The 20,509-nt window shown below is 48.1% G+C and overlaps 1 protein-coding gene across 1 annotated transcript in view; it reads left to right on the top strand.

Moving 5' to 3' along the window:
- Positions 1-1,765: 1,765 nt before the first annotated feature.
- GAREM2 (GRB2 associated regulator of MAPK1 subtype 2) overlaps positions 1,766-20,509 on the top strand; it is a 109,723-nt gene continuing 90,979 nt past the window's right edge. Inside the window, exon 1 of the mRNA XM_083178902.1 lies at positions 1,766-2,135. Within this exon, the coding sequence (XP_083035028.1) occupies positions 2,024-2,135 (112 nt within the window). The 5' untranslated portion in view covers positions 1,766-2,023. The remainder of the gene's footprint in view (positions 2,136-20,509) is intronic.

Below are 20,509 nucleotides of genomic sequence, written 5' to 3'. Positions count from 1 at the left end.
CATAACAGCAATCTCCCTCTCTCCCTCATTAGTCTAGCAATCTCCATCATGTCACCTAGCCCACATTACACTGATACATCATAGTTGCCTACCCTCCTGCATTCTGCAGGATACTCCCTGACATAGCAGCAATCTCCCTTTCTCCCTCATTAGTCTAGTAATCTCCCTCATGTCACCTAGCCCACATTACACTGATACATCATAGTTACCTCCCCTCCTGCATTCTGCAGGATACTCCCTGACATAGCAGCAATCTCCTTCTTTCCGTCATTAGTCTAGCAATCTTCCCCATGTCACCTAGCCCACATTACACTGTTACATCATAGTTACCTCCCCTCCTTCATTCTGCAGGAGACTCCATGACATAACAGCAATCTCCCTCTCTCCCTCATTAGTCTAGCAATCTCCCTCATTTCACCTAGCCCACATTACACTGTTACATCATAGTTACCTCCCCTCCTTCATTCTGCAGGAGACTCCATGACATAACAGCAATCTCCCTCTCTCCCTCATTAGTCTAGCAATCTCCCTCATTTCACCTAGCTCACATTACACTGTTACATCATAGGTAACTCCCCTCCTGCATTCTGCAGGAGACTCCCTGACATAGCAGCAATCTTCTTCTTTCCATCATTAGTCTAGTAATCTCCCTCATGTCACCTAGTCCACATTACACTGTCACGTCATAGTTACCTCCTCTCCTGCATTCTGCAGGAGACTCCATGACATAACAGCAATCTCCCTCTCTCCCTCAATAGTCTAGCAATCTCCATCATGTCACCTAGCCCACATTACACTGATACATCATAGTTGCCTCCCCTCCTGCATTCTGCAGGAGACTCCCTGACATGGCAGCAATCTCCCTCTCTCCCTGATTAGTCTAGCAATCTCCATCATGTCACCTAGCCCACATTACACTGATACATCATAGTTGCCTCCCCTCCTGCATTCTGCAGGATACTCCCTGACATAGCAGCAATCTCCCTCTCTCCCTCATTAGTCTAGTAATCTCCCTCATGTCACCTAGCCCACATTACACTGTTACATCATAGTTACCTCCACCCCTGCATTCTGCAGGAGAATCCCTGACATAGCAGCAATCTCCCTCTCTCCCTCATTAGTCTAGCAATCTCCCTCATGTCACCTAGACCACATTACACTGTTACATCATAGTTACCTCCCCTCCTGCATTCTGCAGGAGAATCCCTGACATAGCAGCAATCTCCCTCTCTCCCTCATTAGTCTAGCAATCTCCCTCATGTCACCTAGTCCACAATACACTGTTACACTACATTACACATTACACTGTCACCCCATTCCCTCCCATGGTGCAGATAGGGAGCCCCAAAAGTTTGTAGCCTATGATCGCCCACAGATCTTAATATGACCACTGCCCCAATTATCGATGGCCCAATATATCGACAACTGATATTTCTAAAAATCTATATTCATTTTATGTGTGTTGAATAAATTCATGTTGGGTAAGTTGTAAATCTAGATGTTGTATCTTATCCTAATTTCATCATAAAAACAGATAAAACTATCAGGCAATAGGCGGATAAGCCGGCGTGGATGGATGTTCTCCATGGCCTCCTCATGGTCCAGCGCCCAATGTGTTACTGATGAATGAGCGGAGGACTCCGGCTGGTCCCCTGCAGAGGATGCACTCTCTGTGCTGGATGCTTCCACACCTCCTCCTCCTCCTCATCATCCCGGGGAGGGGTCTGCAATAGCATCTGTGAAAGGACCAATTCCCCCCGGAGTAGTGGAGTGAGTGTGAGAGGGGCTGGGGGGGGGCTGGGCCTCTCTCCATGGTCCTGTGCAGAGATCTGTGAATGGAATGAACTCGCTCACTTGGACCACAGGCAGCATGGCACACACAGCAGCAGCTGCTACCCCGCACAGCACCTCGCTCCTCCTGCCCTGGGACTGCTGCTGGGGATGGTGGTTGTAGTGGTGGGATGTGTGGGTCCCTGAGTGCCGTCACTTCTCCGCAGGGCTATGCAGAAGTTCCGGGAGAGCTATGGAGAAAGTGGCGTCCGGCATCGCGGAGCTGAGCTGGAGCTCTGTGGCGTTACCCTTGGATGTGATCGTTAGCAAATTCCGGCTGCCCACCCTGGTGAGACTCGGAAAAGGTAACATCCAGCATTGGCCGGGGGTCTGTGTGTTCCCGGGGCACAGAGCTGGCACACATTGTAGTGACCTGCCTGGTACTGATGTACGTGCCAGTCCCTCATCCCTGCTGTGCTCGCCACTCTGATGCCCAAAGGGTTAAATGTGTTACACAGGAGAGTGCGCTGTGCAGTGTGCACCGGAATCCGGGGTCAGCACTCCTATTACCAGAGTGCAGGTTATAGGGATCGGGTGCAGGCTATAGGGATCAGGTGCAGGCTATAGGGATCGGGTACAGGCTATAGGGATCGGGTGCAGGCTATAGGGATCGGGTGCAGGCTATAGGGATCAGGTGCAGGCTATAGGGATCAGGTGCAGGCTATAGGGATCAGGTGCAGGCTATAGGGATCAGGTGCAGGCTATAGGGATCGGGTACAGGCTATAGGGATCGGGTACAGGCTATAGGGATCGGGTGCAGGCTATACGGATGTGGTGCAGGCTATAGGGATCGGGTACAGGCTATAGGGATCAGGTGCAGGCTATAGGGATCGGGTACAGGCTATACGGATGTGGTACCGGCTATACGGATGTGGTACAGGCTATAGCAGAGGCAGAACTCTGAGAGGCAATGGAGTCATCTGCCTCCGGGCTCCTGCTCCCAAGGGGGCACCTCTCCTACCCTGCAAGTTTGAATCAGTTAATTGAAAGCCATTGATATCAATTCTGTGGCTGACTCCCCGTCCCAGCAGGACCATAGAAGTCACAGATTTTTTATTTTTAAACATAATATACATAACGTACATACATAAATATATATTTACTGTATGTAAGGTGCAGTGTGTGTGTGTGTGTTTTGGGGGGGGCACCAATATTTATCTTGCCTCCGGGCAACTGGGACGAACTTACGCCACTGGGCTATAGGGATCAGGTACAGGCTATAGGGATCAGGTACAGGCTATAGGGATCGGGTGCAGGCTATAGGGATCAGGTACAGGCTATAGGGATCGGGTGCAGGCTATAGGGATCGGGTGCAGGCTATAGGGATCGGGTGCAGGCTATAGGGATCGGGTGCAGGCTATAGGGATCGGGTACAGACTATAGGGATCAGCTGCAGGCTATAGGGATCGGGTACAGGCTATAGGGATCGGGTGCAGGCTATAGGGATCGGGTACAGGCTGTAGGGATTGGGTGCAGGCTATAGGGATCGGGTGCAGGCTATAGGGATCGGGTGCAGGCTATAGGGATTAGGTGCAGGCTATAGGGATTAGGTGCGGGCTATAGGGATCAGGTGCAGGCTATAGGGATCGGGTACAGGCTATAGGGATCGGGTGCAGACTATAGGGATCGGGTACAGGCTGTAGGGATCGGGTGCAGGCTATAGGGATCGGGTGCAGGCTATAGGGATTAGGTGCAGGCTATAGGGATTAGGTGCAGGCTATAGGGATTAGGTGCAGGCTATAGGGATTAGGTGCGGGCTATAGGGATTAGGTGCAGGCTATAGGGATTGGGTACAGGCTATAGGGATCGGGTGCAGGCTATAGGGATCGGGTACAGGCTATAGGGATCGGGTGCAGGCTATAGGGATCGGGTACAAGCTATAGGGATCAGGTGCAGGCTATAGGGATCAGGTGCAGGCTATAGGGATCAGGTACAGGCTATAGGGATCAGGTGCAGGCTATAGGGATCAGGTGCAGGCTATAGGGATCAGGTGCAGGCTATAGGGATCAGGTGCAGGCTATAGGGATCAGGTGCGGGCTGTAGGGATCAGGTGCAGGCTATAGGTATCAGGTGCAGGCTATAGGGATCAGGTGCAGGCTGTAGGGATCAGGTGCAGGCTGTAGGGATCAGGTGCAGGCTATAGGGATCAGTTACAGGCTATAAGGATCAGTTGCAGGCTATAGGGATCATGTGCAGGCTGTAGGGATCATGTGCAGGCTGTAGGGATCAGGTGCGGGCTATAGGGATCAGGTGCGGGTGTAGGGTTTAGGTGCAGGCTGTAGGGATCAGGTGCAGGCTATAGGGATGTGGTACAGGCTGTAGGGATCAGGTACAGGCTATAAGGATCAGTTGCAGGCTATAGGGATCAGGTGTAGGCTATAGGGATCAGGTGCAGGCTGTAGGGATCAGGTACAGGCTATAAGGATCAGTTGCAGGCTATAGGGATCAGGTGCAGGCTATAGGGATCAGGTGCAGGCTATAGGGATCAGGTGCAGGCTATAGGGATCAGGTGCAGGCTATAGGGATCGGGTGCAGGCTATAGGGATCGGGTGCAGGCTATAGGGATCGGGTGCAGGCTATAGGGATCGGGTGCAGGCTGTAGGGAACGGGTGCAGGCTGTAGGGATCGGGTGCAGGCTGTAGGGATCGGGTGCAGGCTATAGGGATCAGTTACAGGCTATAAGGATCAGTTGCAGGCTATAGGGATCATGTGCAGGCTGTAGGGATCATGTGCAGGCTGTAGGGATCAGGTGCGGGCTATAGGGATCAGGTGCGGGTGTAGGGTTTAGGTGCGGCTGTAGGGATCAGGTGCAGGCTATAGGGATGTGGTACAGGCTGTAGGGATCAGGTGCAGGCTATAGGGATGTGGTGCAGGCTATAGGGATCGGGTGCAGGCTATAGGGATCGGGTGCAGGCTATAGGGATCAGGTGCAGGCTATAGGGATGTGGTACAGGCTATAGGGATGTGGTGCAGGCTATAGGGATCAGGTGCAGGCTATAGGGATCGGGTGCAGGCTATAGGGATCGGGTACAGGCTATAGGGATCGGGTGCAGGCTATAGGGATCGGGTGCAGGCTATAGGGATCGGGTGCAGGCTATAGGGATCGGGTGCAGACTATAGGGATCAGGTGCAGGCTATAGGGATCGGGTACAGGCTATAGGGATCGGGTGCAGGCTATAGGGATCGGGTGCAGGCTGTAGGGATCGGGTGCAGGCTATAGGGATCGGGTGCAGGCTATAGGAATCGGGTGCAGGCTATAGGGATTAGGTGCAGGCTATAGGGATTAGGTGCGGGCTATAGGGATTGGGTACAGGCTATAGGGATCGGGTGCAGACTATAGGGATCGGGTGCAGACTATAGGGATCGGGTGCAGGCTGTAGGGATCGGGTGCAGGCTATAGGGATCGGGTGCAGGCTATAGGGATTAGGTGCAGGCTATAGGGATTAGGTGCAGGCTATAGGGATTAGGTGCGGGCTATAGGGATTAGGTGCAGGCTATAGGGATCGGGTACAGGCTATAGGGATCGGGTGCAGGCTATAGGGATGTGGTACAAGCTATAGGGATCAGGTGCAGGCTATAGGGATCAGGTGCAGGCTATAGGGATCAGGTGCAGGCTATAGGCATGTGGTACAAGCTATAGGGATCGGGTGCGGGCTGTAGGGATCAGGTACGGGCTATAGGGATGTGGTACAGGCTATAGGGATCAGTTGCAGGCTATAGGGATCAGTTGTAGGCTATAGGGATCAGGTGCGGGCTGTAGGGATCAGGTGCAGGCTATAGGGATCGGGTGCGGGCTGTAGGGATCAGGAACAGGCTATAGGGATCAGGTACAGGCTATAGGGATCAGGTACAGGCTATAGGGATCAGGTGCAGGCTATAGGGATCAGGTGCAGGCTGTAGGGATCAGGTGCAGGCTATAGGGATCGGGTACAGGCTATAGGGATCGGGTGCAGGCTATAGGGATCAGGTGCGGGCTATAGGGATCAGGTGCAGGCTATAGGGATCAGGTGCAGGCTGTAGGGATCAGGTGCAGGCTATAGGGATCAGGTGCAGGCTATAGGGATCAGGTGCGGGCTATAGGGATCAGGTGCAGGCTGTAGGTATCAGGTGCAGGCTGTAGGTATCAGGTGCAGGCTATAGAGATCAGGTGCAGGCTGTAGGGATCAGGTGCAGGCTGTAGGGATCAGGTGCAGGCTGTAGGGATCAGGTGCAGGCTGTAGGGATCAGTTGCAGGCTATAGGGATCAGTTGCAGGCTATAGGGATCATGTGCAGGCTGTAGGGATCATGTGCAGGCTGTAGGGATCAGATGCGGGCTATAGGGATCAGGTGCGGGCTGTAGGGATCAGGTGCGGGCTGTAGGGGTCAGGTACAGGCTATAAGGATCAGGTGCAGGCTGTAGGGATCAGGTGCAGGCTGTAGGGATCAGGTGCGGGCTATAGGGATCAGGTGCGGGCTATAGGGATCAGGTGCAGGCTGTAGGGATCAGGTGCGGGCTGTAGGGATCAGATGCGGGCTGTAGGGATCAGGTGCGGGCTATAGGGATCAGGTGCGGGCTGTAGGGATCAGGTGCGGGCTGTAGGGATCAGGTGCAGGCTATAGGGATCAGGTGCGGGCTATAGGGATCAGGTCCAGGCTGTAGGGATCAGGACTGGCTTCTGCATGTACAGATATTTTATGACTGGCACCCACTGGTTTTGTCTCTTACATTGATCTTAAATCATTTGAATTGGTCCTGGACCCCATCCCATGGCCCCCCTACAAGTGTCCTGAGGTACCCCATGGTGCCACGTCACACAGTCTGGGAAGCACTGGGTTATATGGATCACATGTCCGTCCGTCACCTGGTATTGGTAAATACCAGGAATAGCGGGCACCAGATCTGTGGCGCTGAGGGAGGAGCCTGCACTGATTGCCCGTGTTTCCTGCTGTTCCTGTATTACCCCTCTCAGCGCCAATGTTGCTGTGGGAGAGCCTCAAAATATCCGCTATAAATGCCAGCGCCGCCCACAGGCTGTAATATTTAATTAGACTTCAACTGAGTGTTGACACAGTGAGCGACGCTGACACAATGAGCGATGCTGACACAGTGAGCGATGCTGACACAGTGAGCGATGCTGACACAATGAGCGATGCTGACGCAGTGAGCGACGCTGACACAATGAGCGACGCTGACACAGTGAGCGATGCTGACACAATGAGCGACGCTGACACAATGAGCGATGCTGACACAGTTAGCGACGCTGGCATTTTAACGGCTATTTTGAGCAACGTCGGCACTTATAGGGTTAATCCGTGTGCCTGGAATAGCAGAAGACCCCGAGTAAGATCAGTTTGAGACCCCCCAGCGCTGGCAGACTGAAGATGGCTGTACGCCCCTCTCCGCAGACAACACCCCGAAATACGCCCCATCAGCCCCTTATGTGCCCTACTGGGGTCAGGTGAGGTCACTGAGTTAGCACTGACCTGGGGCTTATTACCAGACAACGGCCGCGTCCTATCCGGCTACACAGTGACTCCCCATCTTGTCATTGGTTGTCCAAATCTCTGCGCCTGTGCCGCGGAACCTTCACGGAATCTCTCCAGATACAGCCAGACCTAACTATGTGATAACAGCACAGTCCGGTCTGATACCGTTCTATGAGCCACAACTATGTAATGTCATTTATATTTGCACAATTCTCATACCTGAGACGCCCACAAATAGGGCGCACGCGGCGAAGAGCCAAGATGGCGGTGCCAATCATACGTAGTGTAATGAAGCTGCGACAGCTGACAGAAGTGGGGGTGAGGGATCATCGTGTGGGTTATTGTTGTTATTACGGTTACCTGGCGCGTGAACCATCGCTGGTGGTCGTATGAGATTGCTGCTCTTGCTATAATGCGGTTATTGATTATTACTGTGCACAATGGGGCTGTTGTGTGGATCCCGCACAGCACACTTATTGCATAGGATAACGTTTGTACTTGCCAGCACACTCCTGTAATAACAAGGCTGCCATACATATCTGGATTGTCCGCCTGCCGGGGCCTGCCGGCGACTGAGGGTCTGGTGGCGGCTGAGATCCTAGCGGCAGCTGAGGGCCTGCCGGCGACTGAGGGTCTAGTGGCGGCTGAGGGCCTAGCGGCAGCTGAGGGCCTGCCGGCGACTGAGGGTCTAGTGGCGGCTGAGGGCCTAGTGGGGACTGAGGGCCTAGCGGCAGCTGAGGTCCTGCCGGCTACTGAGGGCCTACTGGGGACTGAGGGCCTGCCGGTGACTGAGGGCCTAGTGGCGGCTGAGGGCCTTCTGGCTACTGAGGGCCTACTGGCTACTGAGGGCCTAGCGGCGACTGAGGGTCTACTGGCTACTGAGGGCCTAGCGGCGACTGAGGGTCTACTGGCTACTGAGGGCCTAGCGGCGACTGAGGGCCTACTGGCTACTGAGGGCCTAGTGGCGGCTGAGGGCCTAGTGGCTACTAAGGGGCCTAGCGGCTACTGAAGGCCTGGCGGCGACTGAAGGCCTGGCGGCTACTGAGGGCCTAGTGGCGGCTGAGGGCCTAGACATTGCCTATGAGCTATACCACACCCGTAATGCTAGGCACTCAGTAGCTGGTAGGCCCTGGCGGAAGGACATTGCGGAAGGTCGACACAAAAAAGCAAAAAGTCAACACATTAAAAAAACATTGAAATTAGTTTTTCACATTTTTTGTGGGGTTAATGTCAGCACCTGAGCACATGGACTGACAATTACTGTCCGGCATACCTACGCCCACCGCGTATTGGGCCAATCGGAAAACTATGAGAAAGTTAAAAATAGAAGAAAAAACTCCTGTCGTCCTTTTCGTGCGCTAACCATTGGCAATGTCGATCTATTGCTTGTGTTGTCCTCGGACCATGTCGACAATATGGTTTCGACCTTTTGGCTGTTAATCTAGTCTGTCAGTTATCAGGATACCACCCCTTCCATGGGTTGACCCAAGCAAACTGCGGGCATGGAAATGGGTGACACATGAAACGGGAGACGTGGGTTTTTCATGTTTTTTTTTGTGTAAGTTTGTAGATTTTAGCACATGGACCCCAGATGAGCACACCGCGTCGGTTCTCTCACCATGCGTCGGGTAACGTTCCGCACTCTGCCATGAGTCGGAGTCTACATTGATGGTAAAGTGTGAAAAAGTAAAATAAATAATAATAGATAATCTCATGTCGATTTTTTTTTCATGTGTCAACAATCGACCATTTGACTGTCAACCTTTTTTCCCATGTGAACCATATGAATGTTGAAAATATGGAGTCGACTTTATGACTGTTGACATGGATTGTTGACTTCTGGACTGGATAACAGTGAGAATACAGTCCCCTGATTGGTGCCCGGTCCAGAGTTCCTGTAGTAGGTTACCCATTGCCGACACGGTGCCAAGAGAGGACAACCTCCCTATGCACCAGAGAGATGTCTGACCCATCATGACAGGGACCCCACCGTCCCCATCACCAGACATCTCCCTGGTGCGTAGGGGAAGTTGTCCTCTCCTGGCGCCACAAAAGCCAAAATAAGTGATAGTTACATTTTTTTTTTATTCTCCCAAAATTTAATCTTCCGTTTTGGTGGCATTGGCTGATACGGGCAGTGCCCAAGAATACCCTCTTATCACTGCAACCAAATCTACCCAGTTTGCTGCCCATCGTCAGTGCCTGGGTAACAGCAATAACTGTGCCGACACATCCAGTACTGACCCAGACATTCCTGAGCCCGGGGAACTCTCTTCCAGTATATACATTCCTCCAGGAACCAGTATCCCCCCTCCCCCATTCCCCTATCCCTGTGGTTATGTGTCTGTGATGGAAGTCATTTATATAATGCCACATTCCCGTAACTGGGCGACGGGTGAGACCCACTGGTGGTGTTTGCCAGCGGGTAGTGAGACCACCCCCCCCCCCCCCCCCCCTCTCCTACATGGCCCCCCGAGCAGGCGGAAATTGGCAGCAGCTTGTAGAGGTCGCCTCTATTCATTGCCTGGCAACTATTGTGCTGGGAAATGCTAATACATTAACCCCGTTCCCATCATTGGGTTCCTGCACTGCTGACGCCTCGGGTTACTGGGGCCCTTCACTGTTATTCCTGCAGAACTGGCTGGGACTTGTAGTTTCACAACAGCCGCAGAATTGTACATTTTACTTTTTATATTAGGGCTCCTCTAAAGGCAGATTCTTGGGGTGCGCGTCCCCCTAGCCGGTCATGCCGAACGTTTCTGCGGGGGTCCCTTATGCAATTACGCCAGGGGCAGATCTGGTCCTCACCGTCTACGCACAAGGCTTGCAGAACAATGCCTTCCACTCAGCGACAGTGCTAGCGAGAAGAGTTACCCAAACTTTCTGTATCCACCCGTTGCTGGGATGGGGGGGCTAGGAATACATTTGGGGGAAGACCAGGGGGTCCACATACATCAGCCGCAGACAATCTCAGTGCCCACTTCCAGCAGCGCCGCTCATTAACATGCAGGGTGCTGTATTCAGATGGCAACGCTGGCATTATTCGCACACACAGAACTCCTGTTCCTCTCTCCCCCTCCTCCCCAGACCCTTTATCCTCCCCCCAGCACTGACTGGGGATGGGAAGCATGTTAACCTCTGCAGTGCCGGTGGGAAGAATGATGTATGTGGGCATACACAGACACAGAAACATTGGTGCCAGCTTCAGCCTTCCGCTTGTGTACTGGCGTGTGACGGAATGGACATGGAGGGGACAAATCTGTGGCGGTGTCAATACTCCACCTGTGGGGTCTGCCGGAACGTTCTGTGTTAGGATTGGCCACAAACCATTGCTGGAACATTTGCACCCAAGACAGTGAGACGGTTTGTGGGTGCAGGTCACTGGTAATTGTACTGGAAACCAGTTGTTCCTGCAGTAATGAAAGGGTTAAATGTTGGTGACATCTGAATTGCTGTTGGATTGAACTTCAATCGTTGGGTCAGTGGTAAGGGGCTGGAGCTACACGAATAGATTGCGATCTATAGATTGTAAGCCTGCGAGCTCAGCAGGGCCCTCATACCTTAGGATGCCTGAACTGATCCATCTCCCAGGAGTGTCCTGGAAGTGCGTGATCGTAACATGACTGATCCTCGCGGATCCGCGCTCAATCCAGCATGGAGTCCGTCCTCTACGCTCAGGACTTCTCTACAGGCTGCTGCACTTTCTGCATGCCATACTTACAGCGCATATTGGCCCTTATTCTGGTTGGAGCGCGAATTCGCACCCTTGCGAGTCAATAAAAATCCCGCCATGCGAATATTGGTTCATTACCCGGCATGGGAATGAGTGTTTTACATAGAAGCGCACCAAGATGTAAGGGTGGCACAGACCACTGGCACATGATGTGGGCGGGCAGCTGACATCCCCTTATGTCAGCTGACTGCCCCCCGCACGTGCGTCACGCACACATTAGCATGTGTACGCCCAGTGGTTTCATGGGAACGCCCATATGCTAATGAGCCTGCCTGGCACCCCACGCCCCTCTCCACCCCTGATAAAGGCAAATTGCTGGTTATTCTATGTAGCTCCATATACGCCATTTCGTATGGATTATATATGTAATGTATTGTGTTTCTCATCTGAAGAGAAGCAATATCTTGTTATTCTATGTAGCTTCATATACACCATTTTGTATGCATTATGATGTAATGTATTGTGTTATCTCATTATATCTAGTTTAATTAGTTTAAGGGAATGTTATTTTGAAGAAAATCTCGTAAATCTTTTATAATAGGCGCAAACGTTATTTTGTGTTTCTGGCTGTACGCCCAGGAGATGTGGGGGAACGAGATAACAGTAGTGATATGAACAACCTGGGGTGTGTCAATTAGTTGTGATTTGTGTATAGTTATGGAATGCAATTATATGTGTGTGAAACCCATTATGTAATAGACAAGAAAATGGATATAAGTGAGCCTAAGGCTAATTAAAAGTCAGAACATCACTTTGACACTCCAGAGTGTGTGTGTGTCGATTTGATTTCTCCTGCTAGCAGAAAAGGAACACAGGTTTATGATCAATCCCGGAGACTAAGGAGAGGCAGTTGTTAGAACCCCATTGAAGAAGGTTCAGGATGGGGGGACACCTCTAACATTACATGGTGCTGAAACCCCGGGAAAGCCAAGAAATTGGACAGAGGAATGACCAGTATCTGACCAGAGATCCCAACAAACGTCAAACCGCGGTAAGTAACAAATTGATAAGCGATTTTCGCCAATTGTTACTTGACGTGTCTTGATATCTCTGCCAGAATACTTATTTCTCTCTCTGATTCAAGCGCTTCTCATATTGTCCTGCCTCCTTGTCTCAGGGAAAATGTTATAAGGGAAAATGTTGAATATTGTCTGATTGTACCGTTTGTTATAGTGATAATTGTTGCCATACAGTAGATTGTATTTGTGTTTTATGTTTACAAAGATAGAGGCAAATTCAAAATGATAAATGTGTGATGTAATAGATCTTGATAGTTTTTTTGAGATCACAAAGTTCAGATAGTTGTAATTGATGTGATGGTAGTTTGAAGTGGTTTGTGACAGGCAGGGGAGAAGAAAATTGTATATTTATAACCAGAACAGAAAAAGATGTAACTGGTTTTAAGAAAGTAAATGGTCACCAATACCCCATATACGGCATAAGAGCATGTGTCATTAAGAGAAGGAAGGTATAATAAAAAGAGACGAACCAGGCAGAATCTTTTATCCATACTCTACTCATTATGTATAGCTGATCAGTTAGTGGAAAACTGTGAAGCGGAAGGTATAAAATGATTATAGGTATCATATAATCAGCAGGAAAGAAGTAAACTGTAGTGACAGCAACCCATTTTTCAATAATTAATACAGTACTGAAAAGTGGTACTTGGATTATTGTTTGTTTATTTTAAATAAATTTTTTAAAATTAAATACAAATAAAATAGTATTAATAAGTTGAGAAGGCAAAATGGGAACTTCTAATACCAAGGGTGGACGCACCCTTGGAGAAATAATGAGAGAAGAGGTAGGTCCACATGAAATACAGGAATAAGGAACATTTTCAAAAATGGAAAATTTCCTCCTGAAGGACAATTTGATTCAAAGAAATGAAAAAAAAACTTCCGGCAATGTAAAATTGTAATAAGACAGAAAGGAAAAACAGACATGGCACACATGGGTATTGGCCAGTGAGAAATGAGAAGAAGAAAATAAGAAAAAGCAGAATAAAGACAGTGTGTCTAGCGACCACAACCCCCCATATACAGAATAATCCTGCCCCATCACAGAACCATAGAAATCCACCTCCATATGAACCAGAAATTGAGGAGATTGGACACCCAGAGATTTTAGTGGCAGAAGGACCCCCACTAAGATACCCAGTTATTATGACTAGCCCCGACCGCACAAACATAATGGACAGTAAAGAAAATATTTGCCCATCATGTGGTTATCCTGTCCCTCGCATGTTGACCAGATTGCAGCCACATAATACCCCAGGGGCAAGGAAGGACTTTTATACTGAAACAAAAGAAGGAACTTTGCAATTATACCCAGTTCGCACGTATGTTTATGTAAATCCAAGAGCAAGACAAGATAATCAACCACCCTTTCTAAGAAGAGAACAGTACATACTCTTTTCTGTCATGGAAGCCACAGCAATCATAAAAGATTGTCCTGACCCATACAAAAGCCCTTTTCAATTTAGTGTGTATATGGAAACAATAATGTCTGACCTACACACAGCAGCCTGGGTGGATGTGGCCCAAATATGTAAAAGTAAGCTCTTAATGTCAGATCTACGCGACATAGAAAATACAGAAGCAGCTGCAGCAACAGATTACCATGGTCAAATTGTGGAAGTAGCAGCAGAAGTTAGAGAAACTGAAGACAGTGGGACCCAGTTCATCCAAAGACTGAAGAGATGGTGTTACAATAGTAACCAAAGATGCATCGCCAGCACACCAGCCTACAGACCAACTAATGGACACAATGGAAGCTCTGGAAGCCCAAGAAAGAGGAAAAGGAGAGGAAAGGAGCAAGTCCAAAACAAGTAGTCATTGTGACCGAAGTACCAAAAGTATGTAGCACAGAGGGAAAGAAGAAATATTGTGAGTTCATCCTCTGGAAAGTGCTTCTGGTAACAGAAATCCGTTCACATGAAACGTCACTGTAAGCAATACAAGTCCTACATGGAGAAGAGAAGAAATGGCCCCAAAAATACAAGACCAGCAAGCTCAGACTGAAGTTTGGGCGCCCCAGTCAAGAACATTTATGCACTCCCCTCGCAAAAGCAAAGCAATGGAAGGTTTTGTGAACAACACTCTACCAGGGGGAGAAGAGATCTTTTGTTTACTCGTTACTGGGGCGAGCAAAACAGTGATCAGAAAAGAGGATATTCCACCTTCCCTCATTACAAACAGACCAGTAACAGCTCAAGAAGAAGTTTACCTGAACAAGACAAAGAAGATGAATATTCAGGTGCAAGATCACCCACAAGAAGTACCAGCAGAATTTCTAGTTTCACCTATATGCCCAGTGAACCTGTTGGGAGCAGATCTAATGCAAAAACTACAAGCAAGCATACTGTATCGCGGGGACAAGATTGCAATTCAAACTGCATTGAAACCCCAAGAATACAAGCAGATACAAGCAGCTGTCCAGATATTCCTCTTGCAAGAATCAGCAGAGAAGACAGCATTTGAATCTTTGTCACATCTAGGAGTTCCAGACAAGGTATGGGCAAAAGGGAAGAACGATGTAGCGAAGATGAATGTACAGCTGATCATCAAGCTGAATACCGTACCAGTAGCAATATGCCAGTATCCTCTAAGCAAGGCACAAAATCAAGCTCTGGGTACGCAAGTGAAGAAGATGGAAGAATTTACAGAGGCCATCTACGATACTGAAGAAAGGGGGACCTCTATACCCCCATGAAACCAATTGTTATAGTATGTGGATGATCTACTCAAAGCCACAACAACCAAGAAAAAGTGCAAGGAAGAAACAGTAGCACTACTCATATTTCTATCGGAAGAAGATTGCAGGGTAACTCAGCACAAGTTACAATATGCACAAGAAAAAGTCATATTCCTTGGACACTGCATCTCACAGATTACCAGGCATCTCACCACAGAGCGAGTGAAAGCAATCCTAGACGCCCCATTCCCAGACACCTTAAGAAAGAAAAGGGCATTTCTAGGGTTAACCTCGTATGTAAGAGACTGGATTCTGGGATCTTCAGCCCTCATGCAACCCCTCTATGATGCAACCAAGAAAACAGCAACCCAATCTGATGAGGAAAGACAAGCCCAAGTGGAAGCAGTTGAACAGATCAAACAAGCCAGCTGCATTACTAAAGGAAAAATGTGCTGATGTCGTTCTAGATCACACCCTCATCATTCAAGTTCTACATGCAGTGACAGAAATACTGCAACAAGCTTCTACACGGCATTTGAGTTCTGCCAGACTCACCAAGTATGAAGTAGCCTTGCTATCTGCAAGCAATGTGACTATCAAGCGATGCACAGTATTGCCACTCTACTACCTATTGATTATGGACCTGACGGTCCAATAGAAGGGAGAGTAGAAGAAGATACACATACCTCAAAAGTGGAAGAGGAGGAAGATACCTCGAGACCTATAATACATGACTGTGTATCATGATGAAACAAGAAGTGCAACCTGATTGGAAAATTGAAGAAAAACCAATTAAATATTTTTTTTTTTTTGACACCAATGGATCCAGTTATTATGTGGATGAACACCGATATGAAGGATATGCAGTAGTATCCACAAATGATGTCATGGAAGCAGAACCACTCCCAGCCGGTACCTCAGCCCAAGCAGCAGAACTAACAGCTCTGACAAGAGCCTTGGAAATGGCTGAAGGACAGTCAGTGAATATCTACACGGATTCACGTTATGCCTGGGGTGTGGCACACGACTATGCATCTATATGGAAAAGAAGAAATTTCCTTACTGCAACAGGAAAACCCATCAAGAATGGAGAACTGATCCAGAGATTGACCAGAGCCTTACGATTACCAAAGCAAATGGCAGTCATAAAGACAAAGGCACACACCAAGGAAGACACAGAAGAAGTAAAATGGAATGCTTTTGCAGATGAACAAGCAAAGAAAGCAGCTGTAAAGGAGAAGAAAAAAGCTGGAATATATGTCCAAGAGACAAAGGCAGAAATTAATATGAAGATACTTATCAGACTACAAGAACAAGCAAAGACAGAACACAAAGTATGGGAGAAGATGGGAGCTCAGCAATCCTGTGTGGGTCTTTGGAAAAAGGAAGGAAAATGGTGCCTGCCAAGAACACTATATGCACCTATGATTCAAGTAGCCCATGGACCAGACCATAAAGGCAAGGAACAGATGACTAAGACAGTCCAAGAATATTGTCTGGCTCCAGGCTTCTTTGTGGCAACTAAGAACTACACCGACCAATGCTGGATATGAGCAGAAAACAACCCAGGAAGACGAACCAGAACAAGCATGGGACACAGGCCAAAAGCATATTTTCCCTTTCCAAAGACTCCAAATAGACTACATTCACACGCCTAAATGTGGCACGTATGAGTACGCCCTAACTTGCACAGATATCTTCAGCAGATGGCCTGAGGCTTGGCCAGTAGCTAAAGCAAATGCCCTGACCACAGCCAAAAAGATAATAGCTGAAGTAGTTGCAGATATGGGGTACCAGAAGTAATAGAATCAGACAGAGGTAGTCATTTCACAGGAGAAATAATGCAGAATATTATACAGGCCCACAGGTCAGTGCCCAAATCAAGAGACTTTAATGGCACTCTGAAACTAAAAGTCCAAAAAGCCATACAAGAGACTGCCAAAACATGGGTAGAATGCTTACCCATGGCCTTATTTGCAATAAGAACAACTCCAGGATATGAGATCCTATTTAGAGTTAAACCAAAGACAGGATGATATTTTTTCCCAAGAATTACAGTTTAAGCATGGGAACATGACAGCATATGTGAAGTCTTTAAATGAATATATAACTGATTTGTATTTTTAAGTTTTGTTTTTTTTAAGTAACCAAAGCCCAGAACCAGAATCCCATGCACTAAAGATTGGAGATTGGGTCTATGTTAAGAGACGTGAGATCTTCACTGGAACCAAGATATGATGGTCCGTTCCAAGTGTTGCTGACGACCCCAACCTCAGTGAAAGTGTTTGGAAGAGAGATGTGGATACACTCCTCCTACAGTTGAACACGAACCAGATCATTTACCCACGCAAAGTTAAGTTGTCAAAATGATAACGCACCTCAGGCCAGACCATCTGCCCTGGTGGAAGTTAATGTGTATCTCAACTGTGTTAGCGTACCATAGCCAGAGTAATCCCAGAAAAACTAGGGGTAAAAGACGCCATGGAAGCAAAGTTCCCGAACAGATTAAATAGGAGAGAATTCAGGGAAAGAGGCAGTCATCATAAATCTTACCATTCCCTGTTTAATACTGGTTTGGGTACAATGGTAGGGGTATCAATAGGAAACATATTTACTATAGGGACTGCAGGGACCGCTTTCAATGACAGACAAGTTAGTGACCTAGCCAAATTACTTGACAATATAACCAGAATATATGATGATACTTTTGACCTAGTACTGGAGGACATAAAGATGGTTAAACGAGAAGTTAGGGCTCACCGTATGGTACAAGACTACCTTACCGCCAAGGAGGGGGGTCTGTGCCTGATAGTGGCAGAAGCTTGCTGTAATTACCTCAATCAGTCTGACTCCATAGAGGAAGCCATTGAACAGCATCTAGATATGGTCAAAACTCTTAAAGAGGAATTTGCAGAACAACACAAGGGTAATTGGTTATTCGCTGAGGATAGTTGGTTCAGTTGGTTAAGCCCATCCAATTGGTATAAGGGTATAGGAGGATGGTTTATGGGAATACTTTCATGGTTAGCAAAAATTATATGCGTAATTCTGCTTTTCTATGTATTAATCAAGTTTTGTTTGTATTGTTTTGCATGTATTGCCAAGAAAATTAAAAACCACAATAAGAGAGCACAGAAAAAGAAAGCTGACAAAAACAATGATCATCACAACATTCGTTTGATCCGTTGTCAGTATGATGATGCTGAAGCCATGGATAAAGCTGTGAAAGCAATCTACCTAGAAAGAGAACAAGAACCTGTTTAGTGATCCATGTGACAGCGACCTGAACTCTCTCTGTCTGTGCGGGACGGCATATTGCTTTCCATGTGCTCAGGGTGGGCGCATGGGACTAGAACGTACTTAATCAGGGCATCGCCTGGTCTGATTGGCAGAGAGACTCAGGGCAAATAACGTATATTGTCCCTATATAGAATCAAAAGAAGGGACTGATAAAGGCAAATTGCTGGTTATTCTATGTAGCTCCATATACGCCATTTCGTATGGATTATATATGTAATGTATTGTGTTTCTCATCTGAAGAGAAGCAATATCTTGTTATTCTATGTAGCTTCATATACACCATTTTGTATGCATTATGATGTAATGTATTGTGTTATCTCATTATATCTAGTTTAATTAGTTTAAGGGAATGTTATTTTGAAGAAAATCTCGTAAATCTTTTATAATAGGCGCAAACGTTATTTTGTGTTTCTGGCTGTACGCCCAGGAGATGTGGGGGAACGAGATAACAGTAGTGATATGAACAACCTGGGGTGTGTCAATTAGTTGTGATTTGTGTATAGTTATGGAATGCAATTATATGTGTGTGAAACCCATTATGTAATAGACAAGAAAATGGATATAAGTGAGCCTAAGGCTAATTAAAAGTCAGAACATCACTTTGACACTCCAGAGTGTGTGTGTGTCGATTTGATTTCTCCTGCTAGCAGAAAAGGAACACAGGTTTATGATCAATCCCGGAGACTAAGGAGAGGCAGTTGTTAGAACCCCATTGAAGAAGGTTCAGGATGGGGGGACACCTCTAACACCCCCCGCTCAAAAGGCAGCGTGCACCCAGTGAAGCGATGTTTTGCCGAGTTCACACGCACCCAGCCTATACAGATGCGCATACGCAAAACATCGGTCCCCCGTGTGAATTCGTGCCTGAGCAAGTCAACCAGAATAAGGGCCATTGTGTATTGGTTCCATTGCACCCCAGTGGCCCCCCTGCCTGGTACATGATATATATAATCTATGTATATAAAAGGCTAACTACGCCTCAACCCTATGAGGTGAAGTACTGCCACTGACCATTAGAGGCCATTTGACAGACTAAATTACTCCTTTGTGTGCTAATAGATGGCATAACTGAAAGTGAAAGCAATTTTTGCAAGGACACTGATGTGTTTCAGACTTGCGGGATATGGAGAGAGGGAGCTGTGAAGACAGAGGTTGGAGAAGATAGGGACTGGGGGTGGGGGGAGAGTTTGTGGGATAAAACTGTCACAGCTCAAAGTGAAATTAAAAACTGTCATAGCTTAAAGTACATTGCAGAAGCCGTCATGTTGATAATAATAAGGGTTATCGGAGGGACATTGGGCCCTGTGTGAGGGAAGCACATTGAGGCCCATGTTGTGCGCTGTCCGCTGTCCGCGGTGCTGAATGTAATGTACAGCTCTCTATATCCCTCTGCTGGCCTCGCTGCCCCATGCTAATAACCCTGCTGTGCCTCTGATTGATGGGCCCCGTGGGGCCACTTCCCACAAATCTGTCCTCCGCCATATGGGCTAAAGTTCATCATTAACTCGTGGCGGGCTCCTGGTGACCTCGTTATTCCTGGTGGAACATCATAGATTATACACTGTGCGGCTGTCCCATCCATGTGCGCCTGTTATATTCTTCCCCCTGCTCCTGTCCGAGGCCACAGCACTGCCCTGTGTAGGGGACCGCGCGCATGTTTGAATTGGATTTAAAAAAAGCAGTCATGTGATCACTGGAAGTTTGGTTAGCCAATGAAAATCTGCCTTAGATCATTCATATTGCCAGGGCCCCAGACTCATTCGCTGTGCTCATTGCTATGAATGTCCCCTGTGCTAGGACGCAGTGATGGCCACTTCTGATTGGCTGATTGCTGAACCGCCGCTGACACCGATAGACCCATTCATCACGTTATATGCTATTTGGGACACACTTTGTAATGTGATACTTCTATTAGTGCGGAGTAGTATAATCACACCTGCGGCATTGCACAGGGTCCCTCACACCTGCGGCATTGCACAGGGTCCCTCACACCTGCGGCATTGCACAGGGTCCCTCACACCTGCGGCATTGCACAGGGTCCCTCACACCTGCGACATTGCACAGGGTCCCTCACACCTGCAGCATTGCACAGGGTCCCTCACACCTGCGACATTGCACAGGGTCCCTCACACCTGCGGCATTGCACAGGGTCCCTCACACCTGCGGCATTGCACAGGGTCGGTGGCGCCCATCTGGAAGCGGCCAAGACTAGAAGACCTGTTTGGGTGGCAGTGTACCCGGGTATTAGCCAAGCTGGCGGAACCTTGTCACATATGGTAAAGGCGCAGAACTGGATGTTCAGGGGTAAATTTACTAAGATGTGCATTTTATTGAAGATGGGATGTTGCCCTTAGCAACCATCAGATTCTACTTCTTTATTTTGCACCTTCTAGATAGAAGATAAAAGATAATCTTCATGGTTGCTATGGGTAACATCACATCTTTAATAGAACTCCCAGCTTAGTAAATTGACCCCATTGTAT

Source organism: Crinia signifera, chromosome 3 (assembly GCF_055691185.1).
Source record: "Crinia signifera chromosome 3, ASM5569118v1, whole genome shotgun sequence".
In the NCBI taxonomy this organism is placed as follows: Eukaryota; Metazoa; Chordata; class Amphibia; order Anura; family Myobatrachidae; genus Crinia; species Crinia signifera.
Note: the sequence above shows the minus strand (reverse complement) of the source record. Positions and strands in the feature narration are given on the sequence as shown.